This window comes from Natator depressus, chromosome 4 (genome assembly GCF_965152275.1).
Source record: "Natator depressus isolate rNatDep1 chromosome 4, rNatDep2.hap1, whole genome shotgun sequence".
NCBI lineage: Eukaryota > Metazoa > Chordata > Testudines > Cheloniidae > Natator > Natator depressus.
In genome coordinates this window covers 134423884-134436557 of record NC_134237.1, presented here as the reverse complement: position 1 = coordinate 134436557, position 12674 = coordinate 134423884, and the positions used below count along the sequence as shown (strand labels likewise).

Here is a 12674-nt window from a genome sequence, read left to right as displayed (position 1 = left end):
TGCCTCCAAATCCCAAGCGATGTTAGCCTGCGGCTGGGTATGAATGACAGATTTCTACAGAACAGGGAGAGCAATTACTTTCAGTGCCGAGTAAATAATTGAACTTTTGCCTTCTCTCTACTTAACATTTGGTGCGTAAGTAACAAAAGGTTGCCAATTAAACTGTTGGATCTTTGACACATTATGGAGGTCTTGAGGCTAACCTGGTGGTGTTTAGCGTAGGTAATAATTTGTTTGTGTGCCAATCCCTGGACCTCTTACACAGTCAAACATGTATCATTCCACAACTGCAGTTAAACTTTAGACCTTATAGAGCCCCACTCTCCAAACCTCATGTGGTGAGATGTGTCAGGGAGCTGGCTTGAATCTTACACCCAGTTTAGAGTTTATGAGCTTCTGATTGTCTGTCCAGTGGTTGGCCTGGAAAGAGGATCCAGTAGAATGCCTCATGGTTGAGAATGAGCAGGACTCAGGTGTATTGGATAGAAAAGGGATTCTGTATTGCAGCTGCTGGACACAGACAGACCCTGGGGTTGTCTCTGGTGCTCTCTCTCACTCTCTCTTTTCTAGACAAGAAAGTCACTGGCTCTCTAGCTCCAATTACCTAAGCACAACTATTTGCTGCCTCATCTTATCACATGGGATCTCCTTAAGCTTTGCCCCAGACTTAACAGTCATGGCATGAACTACTCAATACAGCATGAGCCTGACTACCAGTCTCTAAAGGAGACTCTTCTTGGCTCAAGTCAACTGGGACCAAGATTTCCAGATGTGGCTGGTTTTGGGTGCCTTACCTGACACCTTAAAAGGGACCTGGTTTTCAGAGTACTCAGTGTTTTTTCTGGAGAATAGGCCCCTCTGAGGTGTCTCAGGTGGGCACCCCAGCCAACTAGTCACCTGTTGACCTCTAACCCCGACCTGATTTTAGGGTGCAAACTTAAATTATAGCCTGTGTTAATGCATATTAAATTACAGCTCTACTAATTTTACTATCTTAACTCATTTTAACATGGAAAGCAAATGTAAAAAGATTTGTGAAAGGCTTTGCAAAGCATGAGGCCTAGATAGTTAGCTTGAAGTGCATTATAACAGTTAGCAATAGGCATCTTGTGATAATCAAGTAAACCACAAAAGGGCAGTTTAAGCTTGAAATAACAGACCTCTAGGGGTTTTTGGGGTTTTTTTTTTTGGTACATGTAACCACAGAGAAACCACATTCACGTATCAAAACTATTGGAAATGAAGTGACACAAATAGCTTTTGTTAGCAGCCGTACCCCTGATTATGGTCCTGCAATACTAAACCTGGGCAAAGGGCTGAGACCTAAACCAAATATTCTCCCAGATGTGGGAGGGATATAAGGAAAAGACGGTCAGACCAACCCCTGGTTGGGACACCAGGGTCAACTGAATGGCGGAATATGAACAAGCCCTCTTGTGGTGATCTCCATTTCCTATTTTGTTCGTCTTTGTCTCTAATGGTCACCATAAAGTTGTAAGTATGCACGTGGCTGTAAATATATCGACTGGGGGGGAATTATCTGTACATATGTATGATCCAGGGGGTTATATTTATTCTACTCTTTGTGTAATCTTTGCTTACGATTTCAATTGTACTTGTCTGTACTAAGCAAAGCTAATACATCTGTGCATACTTCACCAACTCAATACAATTTCTTATGTAGCTGTCTCAGCGAAAGAACCTGTTATGAGCAATAAGTGTGTTTGCATCTTAGGCTGACGCAAGGCCACACGCCTTGGCCCTTCTTTTAATTCTGCTGGCGAGGAAAGCCATTTGTTCATGCCAACAGCAGCCTCCCGCTGTGATTTTTCTCTCAACTCATAAGGCAGAAAGCAGGCTCATGATTAGCCAAAGCATTAAAAGGCTGGTTTCTCATTAACAATATCGATATAGACCTTGGAGGAAGCTTGTGCCTACAGTACCTACCTGCTCGCTCACACGCAGAACATGAGCGTCTATGTGGCTGAAAACCTTTGAGTCTGGGAAAAGGTCTCGCCTTTTCTTTCTCTGGGTCACGCTGGACCATGCCTGTGTCTCTCCTGTCAAGCCATCTGGCCCTTCTCTGGAAACAGCTAGCGGAGAACAACCCTTCTCAGGCGGCTTATGGACAGTAGATTTCTTCAGGGTCATCTTGCGGCCGTTGTCAATTTTGTTTTCCCCAAACAGGAAAGTACGCTTGATGGGAGAATCCATGGGGGCATTGGCTATTCTCTTTGTTGCCATGATTTCCTTCGGAGTGGTCTCCCCATTCCATCTGCTCTCCTTGGCAACCCTTTGGTGGAGCTTCTCCGAGGCGTCAGAGGGGCACCCCAGGGCCACATTGCCATTATAGAAGTCTGACATTTGACTCTCTCTAGAGGCAGCTGACATGATATCTGGGGACGGGGACAGTTTTTTACTGTGGTTCCTACCCTGAGCTTGCCTCGCAGGGCCTTGCATGGGGTGGCTTTCATGGCAGTTGGCATTACTTGAGGAAGAGCAAATGGTGGACATAGATTTGCTCAGTTTGACACCCTGGGGTTTGAATGACTTGCCAGAGTCGCAGTCCATCTTCATTTGTCCAGATGGCAGTTCGGTGGAGTAACTGTGAAGGTCTGTGAAGGAAAGGTAGAAACAAAAATGATTAGGGGACTGGAACACATGACTTACGAGGAGAGGCTGTGGGAACTGGGATTGTTTAGTCTACAGAAGAGAAGAATGAGGGGAGATCTGATAGCTGCTTTCAACTACCTGAAAGGTGGTTCCAAAGAGGATGGATCTAGACTATTCTCAGTGGTAGTGGATGACAGGACAAGGAGTAATGGTCTCAAGTTGCAGTGGGGGAGATTTAGGTTGGATATTAGGAAAAACTTTTTCACTAGGAGGGTGGTGAAACACTGGAATGCGTTACCTAGGGAGGTGGTGGAATCTCCTTCCTTAGAAGTTTTTAAGGTCAGACTTGACAAAGCCCTGGCTGGGATGATTTAATTAGGGATCGGTCCTTCTTTGAGCAGGGGGTTGGACTAGATGATCTCCTGAGGTCCCTTCCAACCCTGATATTCTATGATTCTATTATTCCTGTTCAAAGGAAATATTTACTCAGCATCACCAGCCTGTGTAAGTAGAGTCACTCTGTATTTGATGCTTTGGAGCTGCAACCCACAGCACTGAAGGTTCCCGCCGGTAAGAGAAGAGCAAAGGTGAGCTGGAATCACCCCACAGTCTATTGCAAAGCTATTTCCAGGCACAGGACAATTTTTAAGGATGTCAAACCAGGGAAATTTAGCTGGGAAGAAAGAGTCAAAGGGAAATTGATAGAGGTATTTAAGCTTATTGGACGTTGTGGCTCCCATCCAGGGCTGGGATCTGTTCCTGGCTCTAACAGTGTCTCCGTATGTGTTCTTGGGCATAGTCGTGTCTCAGTTTCCCCTCTGTAATATTAGAATAATAATTTGGTACATCCCCCTATGTTAGAGCCGGGCTGAGCCAAGCCAGTACTCCATGCAATTAACACTTGAGTGCCTGAAATGGGTATTTTGACACCCAGGTGTGAAAATTATCCCACAAAAGTTTATTTGATGCCTTCAGTTTCATTAAGCTACTTGGTATCTGTAGAACAGCATTACCTCTTGCTCCATCACATTTTGGTTTAATATATTGGTTTTGTTTTCTGTTACTGCTTACGGCTGGAAGGGGGACAGGGGTGTGGGTTGGGGAGTGGAATGAATGGCCTGACCCCAGACTCACAGGATAGGTGGATGTCACGGAGTCACCGGGCAATGCTCTGGAACTACTCCATACGAAGCCAGTCAGGACTCTGGGGGAGCATGCCTCCTCTCTGTGAGAAGACTGTCTCCAGGGCAAGAAGCTTACATGGCTTCGACCTTCCTGGGTCTGACCTCAGAGCCTTCAGCATCCCCTTTTTACACTGTGCGCTTCCCGCGGTGAGCCTGCACAGGCAGGGCTCCTGGGGAAGCCAGAGGGCCCTGCACCCCAACTCCGCAGTCAGACATGACTCTCAGCCAGCCAGTAAAACAGAAGGTTTATTAGACAACAGGAGCACAGTCCAAAACAGAGCTTGTAGGTATAGGAAACAGGACCCCTCAGTCAGGTCCATCTTGGGACCCGGGAGGCCAGACACCGGGTCTGGACCTCCCTCTCTTTCCCCAGCCAGCTCCAAACTGAAACTCTCCAGCCCCTCCTCTGGCTTTTATCTTTCCCAGTCCAGGAGGCCACCTGATCTCTTTGTTCTCCAACCCCTTCAGTTGGCACCTTTGCAGGGGAGGGGCCCAGGCCATCAGTTGCCAGGAGACAGGGTGTCAGCCATTCTCTGTGCAGACAGCTTCACACTGGCCCTCTCAGGCTCTGCAACAATCACACCACCCTTTTCCCACCACCTAGATACTGAAGAAATGCCTAGGGGAAACTGAGGCACCCACACAGTGTTCAGAGAAACCATTAAGAACATTCCCACTTCGTCACAGTGGGTTAATCCCATAGATGGGAAAGCACTCCCAGAACTTGTTCCTGTGCGCTTTAAGCCTTCCCACTGGTGCTGGAGGCGGGGGGGGGGGGGAAATGTCAGCGAAACATGCAGCAACACCAAGACACTTTGCGACTTCGTGTCAGTTCCGTCAAATTTGTGTAAAAAAAACAACAACCAAAAAACAAAATAAAAAAATTCTGAAACAAATTCTGACACTTTTGAAATGGAACCTTTTGATTTTTCCATTCTTTCCCTTTCAAACCTTCCTCCTGGTTTATTAAAATCGTCAAAACCCTTTAAAAATGGTCAGAATAGAAACAAAGTGTTTTGTCTGGTTTCATTTTGACAAAACTGAATCCAACGGTTTAGTTTGACCCACATTATTTTTTCCCAGTTCTTCGATTCACCAAAATTGCTGAAAAATTTCATTCCCAATTTGACCCCAAACCATTTGTGGGGGGGCTTTGGCAGTGAACTGAAAAATCCCCTCTTGCCCCAGCTCTACTTCCCTCCGTGACTGGGGAAGGCTGCCAAGTGCTGCTTGTTATTAGGTTCGGTTTGTTTCTGGTTTTTAATAACAAAGTGACTGTTTGTAAAATGCAAAAAGCATGTCATGCTGTGAAGCACTCACAGTGCAGCCCAGAAGTGTCACTCGCCGGATCCCTCCGGCTCCTTGCATGCAGAGGCAGAGTGGATTTTCAGCAACTACTCCAACTCTTGCCTGACTCTTCCAATGAAGTGACACGTCAGTCATCGCTGTGCTACCCTGCTGTCTGCTTTAAAGGGGTGATTCTTTCCCCGGCCTGCTAAGGCAGCTCCACTGGTGGGTGAGTGAGGTGTCTGGCCATCACAGCAAGACTTGCAAAGAGGGTCTTGCATGCGAGACAAGCGTGGTGCAGCTCCTGCTGGTTTGGCCAAGGAGAGACTTCCCCTTAGCTCCACGGGTAGAGAATCAGGATGCTCCCTGTCTGGAACTCTGTGGCTCTGGTGCGCAGGGCGTGCACAGACTGCATCCCACCACCAGATGGGGGAGACCACGAATGAGAGACACCTGTTCTAGGTGTTAGTGCAATATACATAATAATCTAATACCCTCCTGAAGGATACAACGCTGTCCCTTACACTTAATTTGCCTGCCCATGAACTGGGCCAAGGGCAGCAAATGTGAGCTCCCAGAGGAGCCCAAATGGGTGTGATTTACACCTTCTTTCAGCCTTTTCAATGTGCATCTCAGCCATTGAGAATCCCCTTTCATGTTAGTAGGATACTTCCCCACCACCTTCATAGTAGCTGCCATTTTATTAGCTAGTTGCACTCTTCCCTATGTAGGTGCTTTACAGTAATGGTTCAGTGTATGATGCTCTGAGGAGCTCTCTATGACGCAACCTCTCATAGAGGGTTTGCCAAGAGCAGAACCATTCAGCTTATGGGTTGACCCCACAGCCTGAAGACACCACATGGTCTAGATTTACTTTAGGATTGCCTCTAAAGCTGGCTGCAGCCCAGCTTCTAAACGTACACAGGCAAATTTTTCGTGCCCACCTGTTCGCTCATTTGTAGCGTAAACGGAAGCAGCTAGTGGTTCAGTCTGTATGCACCAGCTAGCGCCTGGAAATACAGGTTGGTATGCAGGTTGATGAGTGAGAGCCAGAGAGACCAGTTCTGAAACTTTGGCCTTGGCTAGCTAGCAGGTACAGTGACAATCACCAGTTGTCAACTTGGCAATGAACTCACAGCAAAATAAGCCCAATCTTTCTCAGCTTGCTCTCTCTGTACTAGTTCCCACAAGGTAGAGGAGGCAGCGTGGCTTTGGGGGTAAAGCACTGGCCTAGATAGCTGGAGACTGGGTTCCAATCCCAGCTCTGACCTGCGGCATGATCTTGGCTTGTCCGGTTAGACTATAAGCTCTTTAGAGCAAGGTCTCTCTCTCTCTCTCTCTCACTACGCATTTGTGCGGTGCTTGGAACAATGAAGCCCTGATCTTGGGTTGGGACCTTTAGGTGCCATGGTAGTACAAATAATAAATAACAATTAGGTGCTGAGCAGCCTTACCTCTCATTGAGACCAGGTGGCACTGAGGACACTCAGCATTTCACAGGATCACTCCCCCTGAGAAGAGGGAATTAGAATTATATGAGTAACACTCTTGTTCTTATCTACTTTGTACAGTCACTAGGCTGACCTGGGAGACGCTGGAGTGCTGTCATTGTGAAATGATATCATTCTGTACTTGTACAGCCTGAGAGCCAGCAGCAAGAATTGTGGGGATTCCTTATGGCTAGGTGAATTGTGTCTTGGACCAGCTTTGTCATCGGTTCCCAATAGGGCCGGCTGGAAAACAAGAATTCCGTTTTGCAAAATATGTGAAGATTTCAGAATTTGGTTTTGTTCCGATGCAGAACAAAAATGAGACCTTTTAAAAAAAACAAACAAAAAAAAAAAGCGAAAAAAACACTAGAGACTGACAGATTGACCTAGAGCTGCGAAATTTTTAAACAGAACTTTTTCACCCCAAAAGGCAGATTCAGATTGATTGAACCATTTCACAAATTTGAATCAAATGTAACTAATTGTTTCAATTTAAAAAAGTGAGAGTGAGAAGAGATTTCAATTGAATCCTTTTCAAATTATTGTTGCCAAACGCTTTGTTTCCAATTTTCCAAACTTCACTTTTATTTTAAAAAGGTTTAAAAAAAACCCCCAAACAGGTTTTGTTTGACCCCCCAATTTTTCCTTCAATTCCTCAGTTCAGCCTATGAACCAAAAATTCTGTAGCTACAGACAGACCCTCTCATCCAACAATAGCCCAGCAAGTACCCTAACCCTCTCGCTCTCTGTCTCTCTGTTTTGACCAGAAATTCTCCCAGCAAAAGTTTTGCCCAAACAGATACATTTCTGCAAAAAGTTTTGGTTTCAACAAATTTGCATTTTCTGACCGAAATAATAAAAAAAAAAAGTTGAGTTGACAAATTCTAGGCCAGCTCAAGTTCCCAGAAGCGGGACAAGCTGCTGTTTTGATTCTTCACCATGGTTCCTGGTGAATGTAGTGTCCCGGTGCCTGCAATGTGCTGCTCGTAAAGCATTTGTTCCAGCGAGCACATAGCAACATACAAGAAACTGTTGTCAGTGGTGGGATCATTTATGTTAGTGGCTGTTGGAAAGTGACATGCAACCTCCTTCTTGACAAGTGACATGCTGTAGCCCTGTTGCCTTTGACAGGCTGGCAGCCTCCATAGAATCATAGAGGATTAGGGTTGGAAGAGACCTCAGGAGGTCATCTAGTCCAATCCCCAGCTCAAAGCAGGACCAACCCCAACTAAATCATCCCAGCCAAGGCTTTGTCATGCCAGGCTTTAAAAACCTCTAAGGATGGAGATTCCACCACCTTCCTATGTAACCCATTCCAGTGCTCCACCACCCTCCTAGTGAAATAGTTTTTCCTAATATCCAACCTAGACCTCCCCCACTGCAACTTGAGACCATTGCTCCTTGTTCTGTCATCTGCCACCACGGAGAACAGCTGAGCTCCATCCTCTTTGGAACCCCCCTTTCAGGCAGTTGAAGGCTGCCATCAAATCCCCCCTCACTTCTCTCTTCTGCAGACTAAATAAGCCCAGTTCCCTCAGCCTCTCCTCGTAAGTCATGTGCCCCAGCCCCCTAATTATTTTCGTTGCCCTCCGCTGGACTCTCTCCAGGATAGCCTCTTTCTACACCCAGTCACTGCAGATGCCCGTTTAACCAGTCACTACAAATGGCCTTTCTCCTGCTCCAGCTGTGGACGGAATAACACTGAAATACTGGTATGAATATGAAGTCTGTTGCATAGAAACGTGCCCCCAGCTCTGGAGATAAGGCTGGGTTCTAAGGGGATGGGCTGCTATTTGAATTTGAAAAATAACTCCGGCAAACCTCCTCCCCTTCAATAGGGAGGAAAAGCCGGTTGCGTTATCTTTTGGCTCACGGCCAGGGGCTCAGTCTTGAAGCTTCAAAAACCACAGGCAGGGCTTTCCCGTTTCCTGCCTGGGGAGGCAGTAGCCTTGCTTGTAGGTAAAGGAATCACAGAGCTAGAATGGCTTTGCCATTTGCCTTGGGGCATCTAGCCAGTGTGGAGGGGCACAGGTGTCCACCTCCCAAAGACTCGCCACCCCAAGCAGCGCTAGCTGGCTCCCTTACAGGCAGCCCTGCCAGGAGGCTGGAAACAGCAATGACTCTTCCCCCAGCAATCAGGACCAAACTGTGTTCCTGGGGCCCTGCTGGGAAAGCTTGCACTGCTGCTGCTCACGCTGTACCTGAGCTGGGGGTTGACAGGACCTTGAGGGAGAAGGGAGAGGACCTACAGATCTTTTCCATTTCTATGACTCGGTTCCCAGGACAATCAGTCCGATGCCTGGAAAGTCACTCAGAGAGCCTATAACAACCCCCTCGCAGCTAGGGGGCAACTCGATGTATTTGCTGTTTCTGTATTTGCTCTGTGTCACAAAATGGGTCATAGCTGAGACAGCTTATACGTGTACATACCCAAAGGAAAAACCTTCAGACACTCCCATAGCTCAGGCAAGGAGGCAGAGCCCCTGCCATCTCTCAATGACTGGCTGACCGTGGAGTACCGGTGAGCTCTTGGATGGGGCAGGCCCTTGGCCAGTCTGTGAGCAGAAGAGAAACCCACTGGGATGCAGAGAACTTGAGGTTAGTGTGTGGAGTGATAGGTCAATGAAGAAAGCAGCTGAAATGCGAAACGTCAAGCTGCAGCCATCCGCCCCTTGTGCCGTGGGAATTAGTTTGTGTCAGAATGACAGCACCGACTAACATAGCTTAGAAAACAAATATAGAACAGCGCCTGAGAGCCCAGCCTTACGCTCAATCAATGACCATGAGCAAGTCTGGCCTCTGCCCGTTTTTCTTCAAATACTATGTGCTAAATAGCCACGTCCTGCTCCTTGAGGACAGGCAAGCGTGCTGCAGTCATAGGTGGAAGCCGAGGTTTAGCAATAGTTGGTTTTACTTACCTCCCTAGTTGCTATGTGTCCCTGTCTCGCTGCGGTCTGCCAAGGTCAGGCAAATGCTGGTGGTTCACAGATCCCTTTTAAATGCTTCTTATCAGGCCTGGGCTGTTCTCGTCTGCACCTTGCCAGTGCCAACTGAGCTAAAAATAATACAAAGAACTGGGGAACACGGCGGGCACTGGGCAAGCTGCGAGCACGCCAGAGGGCCTGAGAGTTCTGCACAGCGATTGGCCAGAGTGTGTTTATACCCATATTTATATAGAAAGCCCTTCTAGTGTGAGAGAGAAGGTACTTTTTCACAGCAGCAGCCAGCACCTGCAAAGGCAGTGTTTGCCTCCTCTCCCCAGCCAGCTCTTTAGAATCGCTAAGGGGAGAAACAAGTAGGCTATGGAGGGGGCGCGTTCGGGGGGAGAAAAAGAAAATGGATGGATGGGAGTTTCGTTTTTCTCCGGGGGGCAGGGGTTTGAAAATGAGGATCATGCTGCCTTTTCTTCCCCCCACCCAAACCCCCACCCTTACCCCCAGCCTCTGTTTGCAAACCCTATATCTTCCTCTAGTCATCGCAATCTCACCCTGGGAGGGACCTAGTTTCATTCCAGCCCATCTTGCTCCTTGCAGGGAAGGGGCGTTCAGCCAAGAATACCCACTGTAGCAGCAGGACTAACAGTTCCAGAGGTGGGGAGTGAAATGACTTCTCTTTAGATTCTTAGTTCTTTGGGGAAGGGGCGGGCTGTCTGTTCTGTGTTTGTACAGCGCTGACCACAATGGGGTACATGACTGGAGCTGCTAGGTACTATTGTAATGCAAATACTATCTCAGGACGACGCCCTGGCATCTCTGGGCATGGATACGCTTTATTGGTATTATTGTCTAACTGTCTTTCACTAAGGCTAGGTCTACACTTAAAGCGTAATTGCCAGCACAAGGAGACACACACATGCTAGCTCTGATTGAGCTAGTGCACTAAAAATAGGGTTGCCCCACCAGCATGAGTAGCTAGCTGCCTGAATACACACCCCGTGTCTCAGAGAAGACCGTTCTCAGGGCTGCTAGCCCATCCCACTGCCTACACTCTGATTTTAGTATCCTAATTTGATCAGAGCTAGCACAAGTATGTCTCCCCTCGCTGAAATTTACAGCGCCAGCAGGCATATCCTATGTGGCATAATTTCCCCTGTTCCTGTTCACACATAGAATCACAGATTATTAGGGTTGGAAGAGACCTCAGGAGGTCATCTAGTCCAACCCCCTGCTCAAAGCAGCACCAACCCCAACTAAATCATCCCAGCCAAGGCTTTGTTAAGTCTGACCTTAAAACCCTCTAAGGATGGAGACTCCACCACCTCCCTAGGGAACCCATTCCAGTGCTTCACTACCCCTCTAGTGAAACAGTGTTTCCTAATATCCAACCTAGACCGCCCCCACTGCAACTTGAGACCATTGTTCCTTGTTCTGTCATCTGCCACCGAGAACAGCCGAGCTCCATCCTCTTTGGAACCCCCCTTCAGATAGTTGAAGGCTGCTATCAAATCCAACCCTCCCCACCCACTCAATCGTCTCTTCTGCAGACTAAATAACCCCAGTTCCCTCAGCCTCTCCTTGTAAGCCATGTGTCCCAGCCCCCTAATCATTTTCATTGCCCTCCGCTGGACTCTCTCCAATTTCTCCACATCTTCACTCCATCTGCAAATATCGTGCATCTTCTTGATCAGAGCTGTGGTCAAACAATAGGAAAATCTTAGTGGCCAGCTGCATGGGAAAAATGTCATTGGAAGAATATTTTCCAGCCCTCTATTGCAGAACTTGGCAGAAAAGGGGAAAAATTGTTTTGGAATTGATGAGAGAAATGCGTCAAAGAAGCTTCCACGGATATTAGTCAATCAGTTCTGCTCTGGATTTCCTGTGTAATGAAATCACGGTTTACTGAGGCGGCAGGTTATTGTGTGTTTCCCTTCCTACTTATGTAGGCTCTGATGTTGCCCTCGGATGCATGTGGCAAGGAGGGGCTGTGCGCACACGCACCTCGGAGCAGAATGCACATGAAATTATTAGTGATGTGACTTTGTATTTGCAGAAAGTCAGTAAAAAGGAAACTTTCACAGTTAGCAGATTGTTGCACCAAGGATTTAGCGAGGGAAGGTTGCTGGACCCATGGGAGACAGCTAAATATGCAATGGCTACGTGATGGGGCGTCCACCCTACACAAGCCCTGAGCGGGTTAATGGGGGCCAGACAGGATTAATTAACCTTAGATGCTGCAGCTGGAGGGGAACCAGGGCTTGATAAGGCCTAATGGCGATTAAACCCAGCTGGGGAAGGAGCTGGGCTAACAGTATAAGCCAGGAAGTGAGAGCGGAAAGAGGCCACAGAGATGAGATTTGCAGTCACTCCCGAGAGGAAAAGAGAGCTGGCCAGGAATAAGAAAGAGAATCCTGGGGTCCTGTCCTGGACTGGGGAGTCTGGTAAGAGGCTGATAAGGGTGAAGTAACCATGGGGAGCAGAGGAATCTCCAGGAGTAAATCCAGAGATAGGCAAGGAGATAGAGAGCTGGATTAGGAAGGAGCCCAGGGAAACAACAAGAAGGACTGAGACTGAGCAGACGTAGGTTACTAGTCACAGGGTCCCTAGGCTGGAACGCAGCATAGGGGATGTACCCAGGTTCCCCTACCAGGTACTGGGAAGTGGCACTGGACCTGGAGACCATCTGAGATAGCATCTAGACAGCTTGTCCAGTGGGACGATGTTACCCTGGAAAAAGGGGAATATATAGCGACCTGGCTGGAGGGCCAAATGGTGAGAAGGGAGGACCCTGAGTTATGGAGAGAGGGGCTACAGTGCAAATGATGGGCAGAAGGGGGTGCCAGAGGAGGCCAAAGCTAATTCCCAGACCCAACCACAAGGAGGTGCACCTGCAGTGAGTGGACTTCCTTCAGAGGCTAAAATACACTTTCAATCCCTCCAAACATTAATGACACTAGCACAGACCCCTAGACACTGCAGAAATCCACAGGGCTCTGCACAGGGTCTATGCTATGTTAGGGGGTTTATTCCTTCACCCACTTACTTCCCTGGTCCTTCTCGCATGAACAGAGAGCAACAATACCCGAAGTCCAAAGGTGCAAACAATTCGATGTTTACTGGGGTGAACTTCCAGCAAGCATGATTCCAGTTTCCTTCCTTAGCGT

At 47.8% G+C, this 12674-nt stretch overlaps 1 protein-coding gene across 1 annotated transcript in view; it reads right to left on the bottom strand.

Moving 5' to 3' along the window:
• The window catches only part of LOC141986891 (kyphoscoliosis peptidase-like), a 28775-nt gene extending 19210 nt beyond the window's left edge, over positions 1–9565 (bottom strand). Inside the window, exons 1-3 of the mRNA XM_074951940.1 lie at positions 9493–9565; positions 6539–6595; positions 1948–2615 (exon numbers count right to left, since the gene is read on the bottom strand). Coding sequence (XP_074808041.1) covers positions 1948–2615; positions 6539–6545 — 675 coding nt within the window. The 5' untranslated portion in view covers positions 6546–6595; positions 9493–9565. The remainder of the gene's footprint in view (positions 1–1947; positions 2616–6538; positions 6596–9492) is intronic.
• Between the last annotated feature and the right edge of the window lie 3109 nt (positions 9566–12674).